The sequence below is a fragment of the Balaenoptera borealis genome (genome assembly GCF_965194805.1).
Source record: "Balaenoptera borealis genome assembly, chromosome: 8".
Taxonomy (NCBI): domain Eukaryota; kingdom Metazoa; phylum Chordata; class Mammalia; order Artiodactyla; family Balaenopteridae; genus Balaenoptera; species Balaenoptera borealis.
The window spans coordinates 34,843,644-34,864,445 of record NC_138865.1 but is presented as its reverse complement, the minus strand read 5'-3'; the positions used below and the strand labels follow the sequence as shown (position 1 = coordinate 34,864,445).

The following is a 20,802-nucleotide window of genomic DNA, read 5'->3' as shown; positions in this document are numbered from 1 at the left end:
AAGGAATCCAAATTGGAAAAGAAGCAAAACTGTCACTGTTCGCAGATGACATGATACTATACATAGAAAATCCTGAAGATGCTACCAGAAAACTACTAGAGTTAATCAATGAATTTGGTAAAGTTGCAGGATACAAAATTAATGCACAGAAATCTCTTGCATTCCTATACACTGACAACAAAAGATCAGAAAGAGAAATTAAGGACAATTCCATTTACCATTTACCATTGCAACAAAAAGAATAAAATACCTAGGAATAAAGCTACCTAAGGAAGCAAAAGACCTGTACTGAGAAAACTACAAAATACTGATGAAAGAAATCAAAGATGACACAAACAGATGGAGAGATATACCGTGTTCTTGGATTGGAAGTATCAATATTGTGAAAATGAGTACCCTACCCAAAGCAATCTACAGATTCAATGTAATCCCTATCAAATTACCAATAGCATTTTTCACAGAATTAGAACAAAAAATTTTACGATTTGTATGGAAACACAAAAGACCCCAAATAGTCAAAGCCACCTTGAGAAAGAAAAACAGAGCTGGAGGAATATCAGGCTCTCTGACTTCAGACTATACTACAAAGCTACAGTGATCAAAATCCCTACAGTGGTAGTGACTTCCCTGGTGGTGCAGTGGTTGAGAATCTGCCTGCCAATGCAGGGGACACGGGTTTGATCCCTGGTCCGGGAAGATCCCACATGCCACGGAGCAGCTAAGCCCGTGCGGCACAACTACTGAGCCCGAGTGGTCACAACTACTGAAGCCCGTGTGCCTAGAGCCCATGCTCCACAACAAGAGAAGCCACCGCAATGAGAAGCCCGTGCACCACAATGAAGAGTAACCCCCACTTGCTGCAACTAGAGAAAGCCCACATGCAGCAACGAAGACCCAATTCAGCCAAAAATAAATAAATAAATAAATTTACAAAAAAAAAGAAAAGAAAAGAAAGACAGTATGGTACTGGCACAAGAAGTATAGATCAATGGAACAGGATAGAAAGCCCAGAGTTAAACCCACATACCTATGGTCACCTAATCTATGACAAAGGAGGCAAGAAAATACAATGGAGGAAAAACAGCCTCTTCAATAAGTGGTGCTGGGAAAACTGGATAGCTACATGTAAAAGAATGAAATTAGAACACTACCTAACACCATACACAAAAATAAACTCAAAATGGATTAAAGACCTAAATGTAAGACCAGACAGTATATAAAACTCTTAGAGGAAAACATAGGAAGAACACTCGATGACATAAATCACAGCAAGATCTTTTTTGACCCAACTCCTAGAGTAATGAAAATAAAAACAAAAATAAACAAAGGGGACCTAATGAAACTGAAAAGCTTTTGCACAGCAAAGGAAACCATAAACAAGAGGAAAAGACAATACTCAGAATGGGAGAAAATATTTGCAAACGAAGCAAATGACAAGGGATTAATCTCCAGAATATACAAACAGCTCATGCAGCTCAATATCAAAAAAACAAACAACCCAATCAAAAAATGGGTGGAAGACCTAAATAGACATTTCACCAAAGAAGACATACAGTTGGCCAAGAGGCACATGAAAAGGTGCTCAACATCACTAATTATTAGAGAGATGCAAATCAAAACTACAATGAGGTATCTTCTCACACCAGTCAGAGTGGCCATCATCAAAAAATCTACAAACAATAAATGCTGGAGAGGGTGTGGAGAAAAGGGAACCCTCTTGCACTGTTGGTGGGAATGTAAATTGATACAGCCACTATGGAGAACAGTATGGAGGTTCCTTAAGAAACTAAAAATAGAACTACCATATGACCCAGCAATCCCCCTACTGGGCATATCCTAAGAAAACCATAATTCAAGAAGACACATGCACCCCAGTGTTCACTGGAGCACTATTTACAACAGCCAGGACTTGGAAGCAACCGAAATATCCATCAACAGATGAATGGATAAAGAAGATATGGTACATATATACAATGGAATATTACTCAGCCATAAAAAGGAATGAAATTGGGTCATTTGTAGAGATGTGTATGGACCTAGAGACTGTCATACAGAGTGAAATAAGTCAGAAAGAAAAAACAAATATTGTATATTAATGCATATATGTGGAATCTAGAAAAATGGTACAGATGAACGTATCAGCAAAGCAGAAATAGAGACACAGATGTAGAGAACAAACGTATAGACATCAAGGGGAGAAAGGAGGAGTGGGATGAATTGGGAAATTGGGATTGACATATATACACTACTATGTATAAAGTAGATAACTAATGAGAACCTGCCGTATAGCACAGGGAAATCTACTCAGTGCTCTGTGGTGACCTAATGGGAAGGAAATCCAAAAAGGAGGGGATATATGTATACATATAGCTGATTTACTTTGCTGTACAACAGAAACTAACACAACATTGTAAAGCAATTATACCCCAATTTTAAAATAAACTGAAAAAATAAAGAACTCCTACAACTCAACAACAAAAGAACAAACAACCCAATTCAAAAATGGGCAAAGGATTTGAATAGACATTTCTCCAAAGAATATGTACAAATGGCCGACAAGCACATGAGAAGATGCTCAACATCACTAACCATCAGTGAAATGTAAATCAAAACTACAATGAGATATCACTTCACACCCATTAGCACACCTACTACTACTACTACCAAAAAAAAAAAAAAAAAGGGATTTCTCCACATCCTCACCACAACAAGTGGTGAGGATGTGGAGAACCTGGAATCCCCGTGCACTGTTGGTGGGAATATAAAATGGTGCGGCTGTGGTCATGTGTTACCGTGAAAAACAAATGATGGGGTTTGGAGAGCTTCCAGTTGATGAACACATTGATGTGCTGGGAGTGGGGCACACCTGGAGGAGTCGTGGAAGTGCCAAACCATTTCCCACATACCTTGTCCTATGCATTTCTTCCCTTTCGCTGTTCCTGAGTTGTATGCTTCATAATAAACTGGCAATAGAGAGTAAAGCACTTCCCTGAGTTCTGTGAGCCATTCTAGCAAATTATTAAACCTGAGGAAGGGGGTGTGGAGACCCCAGATTGATGGTCAGTTGGTCAGAAGCACCAGTCACAACCTGGGACTTGGGTTTGGCATCTTAAGTAGGGAGCAGTCTTGGGGAACTGAGCCCTTAACCTGTGGGGTCTGTGCTAACTCCAGGTAGTTAGAGTCTGCATTTAATTGTAGGACCCCTAGTTGGTGTCCAAAGAGTTGGAGAATTGCTTAATGTGAGGGAAAGATCCCACACATTTGGCGTCAGAAGTGCTCTGTGTATAGAGGAAACAAGTTTCCTTTTACTATCCGAAAGAACTGAAAGCAGGGTCTCAAAGACATATTTGTACACCCATGTTCATAGCAGGATTATACACAAACAGCCAAGAGGTAGAAGCAATCCAAGTGTCCACTGACAGACGAATGGATAAACAAAATGTGGTATATCCATATGATGGAATATTATTTAGTCTTAAAAAGGAAAGAAATTCGGACATATGCTGCAACATGGATGAAACTTGACGATACTATCCTAAGCGAAATAAGCCAGCTACTGAAAGATAAATATTGTGTGATTCTACTTTTATGAGGTACCTACAGTAGTCACATTCATAGAGAAAGAAAGTAGCATGGTGGTTGCCAGGAGCTGGGGAAAGGGAGGAATGGGGAGTTATTGTTTAATGGGTATAGAGTTTCAGTTTTGCAACATGAAAAAGTTCCAGAGATTGGCTACACAACAATGTGAATATACTTAACACTACTGAACTGTACACTTAGAAATGGTTAGGGTGGTAAATTTTATGTTGTGTGTACTTTACAATTAAAATTTTTTTAAATTTTAAAGTAAATTGAAACATGTCAACACAATCATTCCTTCATTTGCTGCCCTGTCCATCTGGTTCAGCTTCTATAAACTTAGAAAGTCAGAGCTGGCAGGGATTTGGAGACATAGTTCCATTTTAAAGATTAAAAAATGGAGGCAACAGTGGCAAGGTGACCTGTGAAGGTCTCGGTAGGTTAGCAGTGAAGACAAGACTAGAAAGAAGAGCTCCTGACTGGCCGCCTCCAGACTGGGGCCCTACCCTGCACCACGACCCCGACGGGGACAGTCCATTTCTTGATGGAGATGATAATAACTCTCATCCAAACCGGGGTTCCTTCCCACACACCACTGGTCTGGGGGGTCAGGCAAGCCCAGGAAAAACATGTACCTTGGTTAAAGTCCATATGATCTAAATTTCAAAGCCCCTGAACAAACCTGGAAGGAGAAGAGGAGAGAAATATGACCAACTTAAATGTTGACAGGGCACACTGAGTATTGTTTTTTCCATTGAGTTATTCTGTAATTTTTCCAACATGAGCCTTAAAAGGAATATTACCCTTCAAGGCAGACTGAATAAATGACCTACTGTTTTTCTGCCTGTCTACAATAATATCACAGTATGAGGTATGCATATAAATTATTTTTTATTTTACTCTGATGATTGGGAAAAGATACCAACATATAAGATCAAATCAAAGCTAACAAATAACTCTACTGGCAGTTAAGTGGCTGATTTTATTAAAATAAAGACATGTCTGTTTAAACCAAGAAAAATGTTCTCACTGGCACTTTGCTTTGGCTGGGACCTTTGAAATTAAGGCCAAGGTGCTGATAAGCACCCTCACGGCATCGGCCTTTTACCTCCTTTGAAGCACTCGCAGTACCTGGAACAGCACACAGATGTGTGGTCCACGCAAGTGCCTTGGAAACAATCCCTTTCACCAGTGGTTTATTTTGAGAAGATTCACTTTCAGCTGGTAAGGCTTTGCCCGGATACATTTCTCAGGGCTGATGATGGCTCCTCATGCAGCACATGATGTAGATTCTCTTTGCATTTTGCAGACATTCCTGTTGTGCCTTAACCAGGGGTGAGTGCCACAACCAAAACAGCTGGGAATATTCCCTCATTCCCCCCAGTCTGCAAGTCAGTCTGCAAGCCAGTCTGCAATTCTGCCCCAGGTTCTAGCCCTTCAAATCTTGAGGGATGTTTTCTTCGTCCACAGGTTGTTTAGGTTTTAACTGGCTGTTTAAAGTTAAAAAGGAGTATCTCAAGCCCCCTGCCATGCTGAAAGGAGAATAAAAGAGTGAAAATAAATTCCATAGATGGTACAACCAACAGTTACTGACATCTTTATAAATACAGTCAACTTAATTTTTTTGAAAACTTGGCTGTTTGTTTCTTTTTCTTTATTTTATTGAAGTATAGGTGATTTACAATGCAGTCAGCTTAATTTGAAGGGAATTATTGAGCCCCCTGTTTTACTTCCTCAAATTTGTGTATTAATCGATGAGAATTAACCCTCTTATTTACAAATCTTTGGGGGCAGAAAAAGAGCAGATCAAGTCTAATATAGAAACTTGGAGAAAAAATAAGCACTTGGTTATTACTTGAATAAACTATACAGTATTATCCTAAAATGGTGTCCCACCTCTGAGACCCCAAAATGCCTTTCAAAAGTATCTTAGTCACTCCTCCCAATATCCTTAGCACATGGCACTTCAATGGAGCACAGATTTAGTGAGGCCCATTCAAAAGGAAGACACACAACTTAAGGGCTTTTCTGAGAGGAGGAAACAGAAAATTAGATCTCAACCCTTTGAATTTTCATTACATGTCCCCATGGTCCACATGAAAGAGTATGTCATAAAAAGAGATGAACTGAATGATTTAAGTAAATTTTATCCTAGAAATTGTAAAGTCAAAACACCTCCTGCTCTTTCACTTATAACATATTAATCAGACTTTTAAAAATTCATATTTTACTAAAATGAGTTCATTTAAAAATCCCACTTACCAAATATTTAACCCTACAAAGTTTAATACAGAGAAAATGTAGTCTCCACCTACTAACATTCCAATGTAGGCAATGGATACATTCTGCAGAAAAAGAGAGGATTAGTGAATTTAAAAGTAAAGGCTTTAGGGGGAAAACTCATATATATAGTGAAACCTGAAACTAAATATTTTAGTTACTTTTCAAAAAGACTCGCATATAGTAGGGGTTCATGGGAATATTGAATAAGTGGATAAAAACCATTACATATGGCTTTATAAAGAAAATGAAATAAACTACAGCACCATAATCACAGAAACTGCATTATCCATACCCTCTTCCAGTTAATACATAGGAAAAAAATGTAAGAGTTGGGTTGTAATCAGCTTTCCAGATTTCATCTCTTTACCATCACTGGGTAGTGAATTTTAATCATATTAGTCCTAAACTTGAACAAACTAAGACATCTGATAAATTACAAGCAGTACTCTGTCCAGTGTATTCTCAGAGGCCCTTGGGCAGCCAACAGAGAAGTCTACTGTTGAAGCACTCACTCACGGTAGGAGTTCACGTGAACAGAAACACAAAGCAACTGAAGAACAGAATTTAGAACACCTCCGCCCTCCTATTCATTAGTGTGTGTTCAAATGCATGTACACACACGCAGCATACACACCAATCCCAGAGTTAATCACCTTATAATTGAGCATAGATCTAGACTGAAAACAGTTCTTCACAAGAATTCCCTTTCTTAGTCAGCAAGGTTCTCCCAGAAAACCAAACTGTAGATCACAAGGTATCTTAGCGCAGAAATTTGCAATTTTTTTCAGCTATTTCACTTGGTTTTCCCAGACCATCCCTTCCCACCATTCCCAATTTAAGTCATAATTTGTCTCTTCCTTTGAAATTAGCAAGTCTTCCCTCTGTTTTGTGGATTAGGAGATTAGAAGACGTAAGGAGGGATTACCCAGGCACAGCTGAAAATATCACAAGCCTCCATTCTTACTACAGCACGGATAATAACAACAATAAAATCAAACAGTCAATTCCCCAATTTGGTTGTGCATTTCAAGGCTTCAACCACTTACCTTGATGGCTCCAACCACCGCCGTCGTCAGGGCCGAATTGTAATAGCTGCACAAAAGTGTGGAGTACATCAACAGAAACCTGGGGCAAGGAAGAAAACACTTGAGTGTGCCTTACTGGTCTGGGTAATAAACAGATTAAGAAGAGCCAGTAAGTGACCCACACAGGTATTTTAAACAAATAAAAAAGATAAACATACCATAAAGATTTAAGAATACCTACATCTTAAAACATCTCAATAATTCGACATTTTCAGGAAAATGGTCCAGTCATGCATTCGCCAAACTTTCTACCTTAGGTGTCCTTTTCATTTTGTCTGTGCATTTCCCATCAGTGTTTCCACAAAAAGGGGATAAGGACAATGAGATTTTTTAAATGATCTGAAATCTTGCATTTAACAGATGTCACAACAGTGGGTTTCAATCCTCTCTGTGCATCAGAATCACCTGGTGCACTTTTAACACCATGATGCCCGGCAGAGGGTCTCCAACTGGTTTGAGGTGGGGACCCAGCCATATGCCATATCAAAGCTCTATGGATGATTCTAATGTGCAGCCAGTTCTGAGAACCACTGGTGTTAGCAAGGAAAACCAGCTGAATGATTGCTAGCTTTGGACAAAGATTTAAATAATGGATTCCACATGCCAACGGTACTCCTGTACCTTATTACTAAAGTTAATTCGACAGGCATTCAACACTGACCAGTATATTGACACTTGTCAACAAAATGACTACAGAATCATGACCAAACACCAGACAAGAAAATATACATATACACAGGAATGTAGAATTCAATCAGAGGTAAAGAAATATACTCATTTCACTTAAGTAGTAATGAAAATTAGCTGTAACCTAAGTGGGGTGTAAAATTTCATCCACTGGAATCAGGTGATTAAATGTTGAAAGAGGTTACAATAAAAACTGGTTGAGAATGAAACTGGAAAGATACTGAGAGAGCATAAGATGTATTGGATTTTAAAGCTAAACACCAGTTAGAAGGCATGAGCTTGGGAATTGTACTCTAAGAAAGGGCTCAGCCCCTAAGCATTAGGGAGACTCCCCCTGGGGCAATTTAGCACCCAGTCGCAGGTCCAGGACCAAACTTCTGATTGTTAATAACAGAATCTAGATCACAAACACAGTAACCGTTTTTGTCCTGAGTATGTTCATTACCAGGGATGATAGAGAAAAAATATTAGAGATAACGTACATCAAGCTTTTACATTAAGTTGAGGAATAAACTCAATTACAAACAAATTCTGTAATCTTCAAAATAATGTATGTCTTCGTTATTAAGGTAATTACAATAATCTGGCAAGTTAGAGAATCCAACATCTTGGCCTTTGTGGTTTGTATTTAAAATGTGCAATTGATATTAAATTTTCAATTTTCACTTGAATGGAATAAGAAAATCTAAATCTGTACACAGTATTCAAATGTTTAAAAGAAGCTGATTTACCACATTGCCAAGTTTGGTTTATTAGATTTCAAAGAGTTGCTAGGCTTGTAAAGCATCCTGGCCCATCAGCTTCTCTAGGGCCTTATTAAGGCTTGGAATTGCTGGAAAAATCAGGTAAATTACATTTGTAAATCACATTTTAAATGTTTAATTTTTTTTTAATTCACTAAGTTGTAAATAAGACTGATTTACAGTAAATTATTTAGGAGATTTCAATCAGTTAAACTTGGGTTAACAAACCATTAATCAAATAATGAAAGTAAATATTCTTATGTTAATATAAAAATTACTAGCTTTAAAAATAGAGCAAGAATATTTATAAATTGGCTTAAGAAAATCTAAGTTTTTTTAAAATTTTTACAATTTTAATAAATTCAACATTAATTTAGAGTCCTAGGGAACTATAAATAATCCAACTTATGCATAAAATGAAAAGATTAAAAAACTCAGCCTGGTGTTACTTGGCGCCTGCTCTGCTGGGCCTGGGTAGTAAGAGTATATAACCCACAGCATCTGCCCTGGAGGAGCTAAGAGTCTAATAAAATAACAGAGATCACAACTCCCAGGAGGGCCCCAACCCAATTTCCAGGACACAGAAAAGCTTCCTGCAGGCTTCCTAAACTGGAGTGCAGCCTTAAACCCAGGACAGTCATGAATGTCCTTTATGTCCTATTTTTGCTTAAAATTTCCTACTCCAGGGTTTCAATCATGCAATGTTTTCTTCATTCCACATTTTAGTGACACCACCTTGGCCAATATCCATCTAGCATGAGTGTGGGCCACTAGGACACTCACCCACCAGCTGGGCTGAGCGAGGGGAGGAGTCCCTGTCTCCAGCCTCCTCGGGGAGTCTGAATTAGCAGCAGTCCTCCTGAGTGACAGATGGCATCTGATACAGGAACAGCCACTTTCTGCAGACAGAAAGGCTGCACTTCTTAGTATACCACCTGGGTGTCCCCAGAGACATGTAACTATAAAATGACGAGGATCAAAGGAGTGTATTAAAACTTTTTCTAAGAAACATGATTTATTTCTATATGCAAATATGTACCTACACAGTCCTTTGGCTAAGACCAAGGTTCTGAATCAAAAGACCCTCCATTAACTCAGTGCAAAGGAAACCACTTTTAACACCAAAAATGTCAACCTTCACATGACAGTTTTGATTTTAGCATCTGTGAATTAATAAAATGTAAAGATATTTAAAAGCACTGCTGAATTCTCAGTAGATTTCTGCCATTACGTACTTATAAAATCATACTTATCATCTGTGTACATTTGAAAAATAATGGCACATACAAAAGATACACATTTATTCAGACAACAGATACCAGCTGGTGTTTTGGCTTACAGGGCCCCAAGGGATGGAGATGCCCATGTGAAAACCCCTGAACCAGAACCCTTGCTCAAAGGTTTCTTCCTGTTTCTGAAAAATAACACAAAAAATAACTGATTAACCCAAAGTTGGACGGCACACTCGTGGGAGTCACAAGCAGAACTCAAATGGCCTTGTTTACAACTTGTTGCTGGTTACCATTCCATGTACAAACATACATAGAAATCCAACACAAATGTTCAAATAATAAAATGCTACTTTTACACTCCTTCCACCAACCACAATTGTACCCAAGCACATTACTCTCTTATTTCAGATTTCAAAGAATTTCAAGTAATCTCATCTTGCCCATCTCTGGTAAGAACTCGCTCCTACCCCAGACCTCAGTGGTGTGCCAGGGAAGCCAAAGTCATGGGATAAATATGATCTATTTTCCTGGAGCATCGGTTTTACACTACAATTTGGTTTGTTGGGAAATGATGGAAATATCTATACTCTTTGAAGGTTCTGTCACTCCTGTGCCCAAGCAATCAGCAGAATCCTATTTTCTCTTGGACCCTACATCTTGGCAGGATCAGTGAAGGTTCAAAGAATAGAACATTTTTTATGCTGTGAGTAGGGAAAATTGATACATTTGTGTTTCTATTAAGGAATATATTACTGCTTCAGTGAGATCAAAGAGGCTGCTACTAGGGCAGAAACAGATTAGGATAATTGCCTCCAGGGCTTAGGGGCTGGTGCCAGATGCTGGTGTGAATGAACCAGAACCTGTCACTTCTCTGCAAGATTAAAAAGAACAGCAGAGCTAGCTTTTTAAAATCTAGTTTGTCAACTTAAATTTCAGTCTTATTTTACCTCTACCTGCATTAAATTATCGTGGCTCCCACAATCCAGTTTACCTGCCTGATGCAATTTCACTTCATCATATGCTTTATTTACAAACTCTTGATTACAAATAGCATTTCTTAAAGCTGAATCATTCACCATAACTCAGAAGAAAAGTCTGCTCTTTTCACCATTCCATTGGCTTCTTAACATACAGTTTTAAAGTGTTATAATTTTTAAATTATATTTTCAACTCCGGATAGAGGGTTGGTAGTCAGAGAAAGCAAGTTTGAAATGCAAATTTGAAAGCAGTGAAAATAAGAAAGAAGCTGAGAGAGAGTTCTCTGGAGTCAAGGGTTGGAACGCGCACATGTTAGTCCCGAGGCTCCTTGAGCATGAACCGAAGAGAAGCGACAGCCAGTTCCAGTTGTTCTGAAAAGCAAGGATGTGCTCAGAAGCTTACAATGGTTTCTATTACTGCGAAGAAGCAAGTGACCTGATCATAGTGTCCTCTGAGTGAGAAACTGTAAGAAAGCAGGATTCTGAAAAATGTACCATGCCAAAATGGAAGTTTCCTTCTAGAGCAGTTTCAGAATTAAAACTTGGTGGTTGAAGATGAAGTAGACATAACAGAAGAAAAACTACTGAAGTCATGGGCTATAGGCAGAACCAAATCTGTCTGGGGTGAAAAAGGACAGCCAAACTGAACAGGCTGGACTCAAGAAATAGAAATATTAACAACAACAACAGTAGTTAACACTTACTGAACATTTTCTATATGTCTACACTAAGTGCTCTTTACTCATTCAGTCCACATAACCTTATAAATCAGCTACATTACCTCACTGTTCCCATTTTAAAGATAAGGAAATTGAGGCTCAGAGAGGGTAAATAACTTGTCCAAGGACCCAGAGCTAAAAAGTGGCAAAGCCAGGATTCAAATCTAGGCCATCTGATTCCAGAGTACAGACACCTAACTGTTAGAATGATGCCATGATTTTAGTGTCCTCAAAAGACCCACTTAAAAATTGAGACCTACCTAGTTTTTACCCTTAAAGTTGTAGAATCTGAAATATTAATGTTTTCATCATTTACTGATTTATTTTTAATTACTATGCCTTTATGACATTTTTACATGCAAAATGACTACTGATAAAACACTGATTAAGAACTTTTATCAAGAGAGTATTTGTTTTCTAGGAAGCACATTATTCATTGGAAAAAAAGGCATGTAGTTGTAGATAAATAGGGTCAAGATTCTGACAAAGAAGCCCCAGAAGTGCCAGCTCAGGCACTGTCCACCCCACCACTCACTGCAGACAGCTGACGTCAAAGGGTTTACTTCTTGGGACTTCCCTGGTGGCACAGTAGTTAAGAATCCGCCTGCCAATGCAGGGGACATGGGTTCGACCCCTGGTCCAGGAAGATCTCACATGCCGTGGAGCAACTAAGCCCATGCGCCACGACTACTGAGCCTGCGTGCCACAACTACTGAGGTCCGCATGCTCTAGGGCCCGTGTGCTGCAACTACTGAAACGCATGTGCCTAGAGCCCATGCTCTGCAACCAGAGAAGCTACCACAATGCGAAGCCCGTGCACCACAATGAAGAGTAGCTCCCACTCACCACAACTAGAGAAAGCCCGTGCACAGCAACGAAGACCCAACGCAGCCAAAAATAAAATTTTTAAAAATTAAAAGAAAAAAAAAAAGGGATTACTTCTTGATTTCCTTCATGGAATGGCTAAATAGTAAAGTGCAAGTGAAAAAAAAAAGACAAAACAAAACAAAAATATTATCTCATCAAGTTTATAATGACATGAGATAAAACTAAAACTTGGCTCTGCTGTTCACAGGTGAACATGGGCTTAGGCAAGGAAACGTGCTGGTCTGAGTTTGTGTGATATGGGTTGACTTTTTTTCATTGTAATGGGGGGAAAAGGATGATTTCACAAAGGGTAACTCACAAACACAGCTTAGTAGATTTTTTTCAAAGTTATATGTTCTCAGTCAACAACTGTGAAAACTACAAATATCTTACTACACTTAGGCATCCAACAATGGCTGCCTAAGTACTGAGAGCACTTAGTACTCACCCACTGCCAAACAACCAATGCCTGAAAGAACACATTATTTGCGAGACTGTTGGTTTTGAAAGGGGCACAAGAGATTGCCTAATATCCCCCCTTTGGAAAAGGGAGAAACTGGGTACAGAGTGATAAGGGATTTGAGCCAGGCAGGCATCAGAGCAGCAGACAATAGGTACAGGATCAGGGTGCTTCAGGGCAGAGGCCATTGCAAAACAGCACTGTCTGTAAACTGAGCCCTGGGCCAAACCCCAAGTGAGAAGGGACACTAGAGCCCACGGAGGCCAGACCCTCAAAAAGGCCAGGTCAGTGGCACACCTGGCTACCAACTAGACTAAAAACAATTTGTCACTGCAGGAAAGTTTCTCAAATTCCTATTTTCACTCCACAGGACTGATTAAGATTAAATAATATGCTCACAAATCACAGGTCACCAAATACACAAGAAAGCAAACCATAATGACACTCACAAACTACATATTTAGTCAACCAACTACATATTTAGATTCTCAAGAATTGCAGACATTAGAATCATCAGATGCAGAATACAGAATAGCTATGTGTGTAATATTTAAAGAAATAAAAGGTACAGTCCCAAAGATGACCAACAAAAGAATGTTAAGAATGAACAGATAAGTTTGAAAATAAACTGTGGAACTTTTACAAATAAAGTATAAAATTGTTAAAATCAAAAACTCCAGCAGGGAGGGGCAAGATAGGGATAGGGGATTAAGAGGTACAAAGTACTATGTATAAAATAAATAAGGTACAAGGATATATAGTACAACACAGGGAATATAACCAATATTTTATAATAACTCTAAATGGAATATAACCTTTAAAAACTATGAATCACTATGTGGTATACCTGAAACACATAATACTGTACATCAGCTATACCTCAATAAAAAATAAATTTTAAAAAAACCTCCAAAAAACAGATTAAACATTAAATCAGACACAGCTAAAGAGAGAATTACTGAACTGGAGGATATACATGAATATTTTTACTGATGTGATTACGTTACTGCAACTAAGATCAAGTTTAAGAATTGAAGACTGTTGATCAAAGACTCATGAATTATCTTAGTTCATTTACACACAATGAAAATTACAGTGCTAGTAATATTAAAAAGTAAGGGGGAATTCATCTTTCTTCACAGGAAAAATCTTTTGACAAATAATTCCAAGACAGTCATTCAAAGACCCTTTCTTATGGGATAAGACACAGGTGCTTGTGTATACATGGAGCCCGGCCCAGGAAGGATACTCCAAAGACTTCAAACAGCAGTTGCTTCTGGAGAGGAAAACTGCAGTGCCACAAGGCAGGGAAGAAGGGAGGTGCCTTATGTTCCCTATGCATCCTTTTGCAGCTTTTGGATTATTTACTAGTTGTATGTATTATTTATTCATGAAAATGAATTTTCAAGTTTGGGGAACATATAAAAAGACAAACTGCATGGTCACTCAACAGGAAGCTATACCTAAAGAAAATTTTAAGAACAAAAGCCTAAAATTATTGGGCAATATAATGGCCTGGGCATCTCCTCAGAAAACACCCTGAATATAACAGGTACAACACTACAGAAAATGGTTATTTCTAAATATTTATGTGACGTGAGAACCTTGGGAAACTTGGGACATTGTGACAAAGACAAAAAACACATTTGAATTTGATAGGGCAGCTGATTTTATTTCAAATTAACTTTCAGAAATCAATATGCAACATCATATTTTGGAGGCCACATTTAGCATGGGTCCCAATCCACTCCTCTGCTGCAGTGTTACTTTTCAGTAGAAGTTGGAGAAGCACAAAGGGATTCTGACAGAGTAGACAGAATGTATATTTTGATTTGACTTGTTAAAAGATACCACAGACCAAAGCTGCTTCTTATCTACGGCTTCTTACCCCAAAAAACAGGAAAGAAGAAACTGTGTGATAAATAGAACATTCTTCCATTGGTTGAATTCAGTAGCCTATTATCAAAAAGAAAGAAAACTAATGGTTAGATTAATAATACTGGTTTTACCAGTGTGTACACTCTAGTACAAATTCCAGTTTCGCAAACAGAAAATACAGTTTCAAAAATCCTGGGTAGGGCTTCCCTGGTGGCACAGTGGTTGAGAATCTGTCTGCCAATGCAGGGGACACGGGTTCGAGCCCTTGTCTGGGAAGATCCCACGTTCCGCGGAGCAACTAGGCCCGTGAGCCACAACTACTGAGCCTGCGCGTCTGGAGCCTGTGCTCCGCAACAAGAGAGGCCGCGACAGTGAAAGGCCCGCGCACCGTGATGAAGAGTGGCCCCCGCTCCCCACAACTAGAGAAAGCCCTCACACAGAAACGAAGACCAAACACAGCCAAAAATAAATAAAAATAAAATTTATTTAAAAAAAAAAATCCTGCGTAATACCAGCTGTGTGACATTGGGCTAATTATTTTTCCTCCCTGAACCTCAGGCTCATTTTACAAATGCGGATTATTTTTTTAAAAACTTCCTCAAAAGGTCAATGTGAGGATTTAATGAAATTGTTTAGAAACTTACAGGTGGCAAGAACAAAGTGATAGCTATTATTGCTGTGGCTATCATTAAATCTTTACTAATTTGTAGTCATAAAATCAGCATTGTGTTTTTAATAAATAATATTAAAAGAAAGTTTATTATAAATTTAATAATGTTGGCAAGACTAAGAAAACTTAAAGTTCATAAACTGTTTTCAAGAATTTGCACAAGAGGAAAAAAAAAGGGAATTCCCTGGCGGTCCAGTGGTTAGGACACAGAGTTTTCACTGCCAGGGCCCGGTTCCATCCCTGGTTGGGGAACTAAGAGCAGCCAAAAAAAAAAAAAAAAAAAAGAATTTGCAAATGCTTAGGAAGTATCATGAACAAATAAACTATTGTTTGCTATTTACAAAGCAATCAAGTAATTGGGGTGGAGGAGCTGGTAGACAGAGAAGTTTAAGACAGCTTCTGCTCTTAGTCCCTAGGTGAGAAAATAAAATTAACCCTTTTGAAAAGACAAGTACATAAAAAGGAGTATTTTATTCATGACTTGTCCCTTGCCTGCATCCAAAAATGGTTTTACAGTGACTCAAGACTATATGTAAGTACATGCTGAATAACATGATTAAATATAAGTTCTATTCACTTTCTATTAAGCAATACTTTGTTAGCCAAGTTTTAGTAACTTTGTAGATTTAAAACTATTTAAATCTTTCTTAAGTTTATAATTCAAATTTTAAAACCAATTAAAATGGAATTCTCTTCTCTGATTAGTACAACCTTGTTACACTTTACTGCCACTGTTTCATTAGTAACACTTTGCCCACCTCTTATGAAAAAATACATATTAAATGTTGATAACTGCCAAACCTGGTTGATGGGTACATGGGATTTGTTATACTATTCTCTTTCCTTCTGAACAGGTTTGAAAGTTTTCATAATAAAACTTTTTAACACTTACTTGTGAAATAAAAAATATAATAAATATAAATCTGTCTTACTGGCAAGCCCCAAGCTGATCAAAGGGTCATAAAACATCCAGGACAGTTTATACCAAGACAGTCAAAGATCAAAACCAAACAGAAACTTATGAAAAGCATTCTGTGTCTGAAAAATTAAATAAGATTGGGAATAAGAGAAAAGCATATGCCCCAAACTTCAAACCAAAGGTAGGAAAACACTTATTTACTCAAAGAACTGTGAGTATTTATGAAAACAGTATACAAAAACTATATATTCTTGATACCACATAAACCATTGAGAGCTATGTAGTAATTTTCATAAAATACTTGGATTCATTGCCAACCTAAATTTTGATAGATTTTAGTTTTATTTTGTTTCTTTAATAATGATGAGGCTGTGCTAGTGGCATTTTAAAAAGTCATGTAGCATGACATTTATTTGAAAACACAGAAAATAATTAAAGATGAGTAAAAATATTAAGTACTTCTTCCTTTAGACTCACTATTGCTATGAAAATATGTTGGAGTGTGAATCTTTTTCATTTTTCATTATGTGTTTTTTAATCAGAAAAAAAGTCCTATTATTTATCCCTATTCATCAACTGCAACACACTAAATGTACCTTGAACTTATTGCAATGATTCAAATAACTAAAGAAAGTTCACCCACTATTTTCCAGGGGCCTAATTTGTTAACAAGAGGAGCTGGCATTACTGACTTTGTCAATCACAGATAGAATCAAGGTGCTATTACCAGATCTGCTGACTGTGTAAGTTGCTGACTGTGTAAGTCCAAGGTCCAAGAGTGAACCCCCAGTACAGTGAGTCACATACACGAGTCTTAACACAATCTCTGACCCTCTCCAGTCAACCGGGAAAAATGACTCATCAAAGTACTCCTTCCATTAACAAGAGAAGTTAACCTTTCACTCGAATTCCTCAATTAACTTTCAATACAATCAAACCAAACTTGGCAAATAAAATGCGATTTTATATTGCAGACTAACACACCTAATTATGTAAGTTCACTACTTTTTTGTATTTGGTTCACAGTCTAAAATGGATTCAGCCATGGTTAAAAGTGACCAACTGGAAGAAATTCATGGTGATTCAATGAACACAGAGCAAAACAACATTAGTAGTGAAAAATCTTACTATTTTTTCCTACAGAGTTTTTAAAATTACTGATTACAGTGTTATCTCTTTTGGCATCTCTTATCATATAATAATTTTAAATTAGAGCCAAATTTTTAACTTTATGACTTTCGTATCTTTGTCATCTTATAGAAGGCCTTCTTTTACAGTCTCTTACAGAAAAAAAAAATATTTTTCTCTGATTATAATTTTTCTTATAAACCTTTAAATTAAATCTATATATTTAGCTCTGATCCATCTGGAATTTCAGTGAATAGTTATCATTGCTGGGGCTCTAAGGTAACTATAGTAACTTCTGTTTGAAATCTTAAGAGACTGATCAAATGGAAGAGGCTACACAGGTAAATACTGAGATATTCCAGCATCGAAAGCCAGAATAGGAGCATAATATTCTCCTAGAACACCAGGATCGAATAAGTTAAGGTAAATGTTAGGCCTCTTATACTTTCTAAGCTATAAGTGATAGGTTATAGTTTTTATCATATGTGAAGGAAAGAAACAAACACTTTTCATATACTGATACAAATTTTAAAATTGAGGGGCTTCCCTGGTGGTGCAGTGGTTGGGAATCTGCCTGCCAGTGCAGGGGACACAGGTTCGAGCCCTGGTCCGGGGAGATCCCACATGCCGCAGAGCAACTAAGCCTGTGCACCACAACTACTGAGCCTGTGCTCTGGAGCCTGTGAGCCACAACTACTGAAGCCCATGAGCCAAGAGCCCGTGCTCCGCAACAAGAGAAGCCACCGCAATGAGAAGCCTGCACACTGCAAGGAAGAATAGCCCCCGCTCACCGCAACTAGAGAAAGCCTGTGCGCAGCAACAAAGACCCAACGCAGCCAAAAATAAATAAATTAATTATTTTTTTAAAAATTGAGATTACAGCAGATGATATGTTTCTAGAGCCAGATAGCCTCCTGGATCTATCACTTACTGTCCTTGGAAGGTTTTTTAAACACTGTGCCCTAGATTCCTTGTTTATAAAATGGGGATAATAATAGTGCCTTCTCCTCAAGCTACTGTGGGAATGCAACGAGACAGTTCATGTAGAATGCTTCAAACAATGTCTGATAGAATAATTCCTCAATAATTATTAACGATTTTTACTATTACTTGAGAAAGTATAATAATTCTGCATGGTAATCATTACAAGCAGGTGGCAACTTCTGAAAGCACCATGCTATAAGTTTGTAAGTCAACTATTTAAATGTGGAAATACATATTCTTATTGAAATGCTGTTATAAATTATTAACATAATACATCTAGTCTATTTTCAAAAGGTACCTAAAATTCAGTTTCTGGTCACTACGCCATTTATAACATTGTTCCCATAGGGAAATGTGCTTTTAGTTTCAATCAGGTGTTCTAAGAGTTCCTAGAAGTTTCTAGATTTCTATTTCTAGAAATAAATATATATCTGAAAGGCTATAAAGTACCAGAATCTCAGAACAGATAAACTCCAGAGACTCAAAAGAAAAACTCATTTTTATGATAATGAAAAGAGACAAACTGGTAGGACATTAAGGGCTTGTAATTTCACCTTGTTTATGTAATGCTGCTGACACTAAATTGGTTTAATTGATGGTAGCTGAAAAATAAATAATGTGTTTTTAGATATTCTGCCCTGTTCATCATTGCTAGAGGTATACGGGGTGCTTGCTTTAACTTCCAATATTCTGAATTAACAGTGAGGCCCAGGTTCACACACTGAGACCCCTTTAATCAAAACTGGGGTTTCTTGGTAGTTTTCAATATAAACATATGGAAATGGATGTTTACCCCTGGGGACATTGCTGCTAAGCCGGTCAACCTTTCCCTTGTTCTGAGAAAGGAACTGTACAAGGGAGAAAGTATAGTTCTGAGAAAGAACAACAAGCCCTGACATTCACCCCAGGAGTCCCCGGAATCTGAAACCTTCTAAAGTCATTCAAACCCCTAAATGGTGACAAATGGGATTGACGCTCAACCCGTGTGCACCACACAACCATGCTGACTGTTAAATACAGAAGTGCCGTCAACGTCTGCCACTGGGGTGGGGGCGAAGGTGGGGGGCTGTGAACCCCACCCCCGGCCCAGCAACAACAACAGGGTTAATGAAGGTTAATGTCCAGCCCATGGTGTGGAGGGGGACGTCTGTGGGAGAGGCCAGAGGCCACACTAGACCAGGATTTTGCCCAGCACACCTCGTTTCTCACATGAACTTAAAGTGATTTGTCTGGCAACTTTCTGAGCCCGCACATTTCAAGGTAGCCATGCAGATGTTATGGGGTGAACATTCACTCTTCCTAAGAGATACCCACCCGCCAACTGGGCCTCCATCCTTCTACTAATTTATCATTTTATTTGTCTCTGACAGGTGTACAGCAGATAAGGTGAACAGGGCAAATACCAAAAGAACAAAACCTTTTCAAAATTCAAACGAAGATCCTGGAATATTTAGAGGCAAATGCCATGATGTCTGGGATTTACTTTAAAATATTCCGGGGAGAAAAAAGTGAGAGCAGATGAGGAGAGATGAAATAAGAATGGTGAAATGCCAAAAAGTGTTGAAGCTGTGTGATGGGTACATGAGAGTTCATTAAATTATTCTATTTTGTGTGTATTTTTCCAAATGTCCATAACAAGGGTAATAAATAAGTAAATCCATTTTTTAAACTATCAAAATCCCCTTCAAAGTTAACTAGCTTTCCCAGGATCCCCATGCCAACAAAGGGGAAAGTGAGACTCAAATTCAGATTTTTGTTGTTGTTTTGCAAAAAGCTTCAAGACCAGAGTTTTTTTGACTACTTCCTGCTACTCCCCACAGTTCTAAAGATAAATGCCAAAAAAGGGAAAGTGCCAAAGGTATTACTGGGGATACCAAACATCTTGCTTTCGGAAATCCTAGTTACCTTTATACACTTTTTATGTCAGTAAGCACCACAGGTTAAATATTAAAATTTTAAATACTGCTAAGTAAGAATGAATGACTGTCATCAGCTCACCTGTCGAAGGTCTCCAGTAGAGACACTAATGATAAGAGTTGGGATAATCATGAAGCAGGCATTGTAGAAAAGCACTCCATATTTCCCTAACTCCTGCAAAAACCAAGAAAACTCCACTCAATTTTAGAAATATGAAGCATCAGATTTCCTGGAGCCATTTATTTTATTTTATTTTCCCCTGAAGCTAATTATACAACCATGTACTTATGCAGAGTTAGAACATGCATTCTGACCAGCTCTGTATTGGAATATTTTCAGCAAATTTCTGATGTAAAATATTTCATTTCAAGTATACTGTGATTTCCAAAAAAAATTTGTTTTATCCAAAAAATGACAGATAAAACGGATGGAGATGGATGGACTCCGAGGTTCTATCCATCTCTAACATTCTAATTGTTCTTTTTTTAAAAGCATGCTATTCAAAATGGGAAATCTGGAACAAAGTAAACAGCATTAACAATGTTAATATAAACAGAACTCCTTAAAAACATGTGCTCTTTCTATTAAGGAACAGCAGGGTTAAAACACCAGGTATCTTGTTTTCCAATCTTGCATAAATTTAATTTTCGTTAGAGGCTATATCCACCACTTTC

The 20,802-nt window shown here is 37.9% G+C and overlaps 2 protein-coding genes across 4 annotated transcripts in view; both read right to left on the bottom strand.

Annotated features, from left to right (window-relative positions):
* Positions 1–20,802, bottom strand: part of HSD17B3 (hydroxysteroid 17-beta dehydrogenase 3) — a 233,399-nt gene that overhangs the window by 89,348 nt on the left and 123,249 nt on the right. The gene's annotated exons all lie outside the window — the stretch shown is intronic.
* SLC35D2 (solute carrier family 35 member D2) overlaps positions 4,542–20,802 on the bottom strand; it is a 60,433-nt gene continuing 44,172 nt past the window's right edge. For all 3 annotated transcript variants that reach the window (XM_082401249.1, XM_082401247.1, XM_082401248.1), the window contains 5 exons: positions 20,210–20,302; positions 14,521–14,588; positions 6,909–6,987; positions 5,842–5,924; positions 4,542–5,111 (listed from right to left, as the gene is read on the bottom strand). In XM_082401249.1, the coding sequence (XP_082257375.1) occupies positions 5,009–5,111; positions 5,842–5,924; positions 6,909–6,987; positions 14,521–14,588; positions 20,210–20,302 (426 nt within the window). In that variant the 3' untranslated portion in view covers positions 4,542–5,008. The remainder of the gene's footprint in view (positions 5,112–5,841; positions 5,925–6,908; positions 6,988–14,520; positions 14,589–20,209; positions 20,303–20,802) is intronic.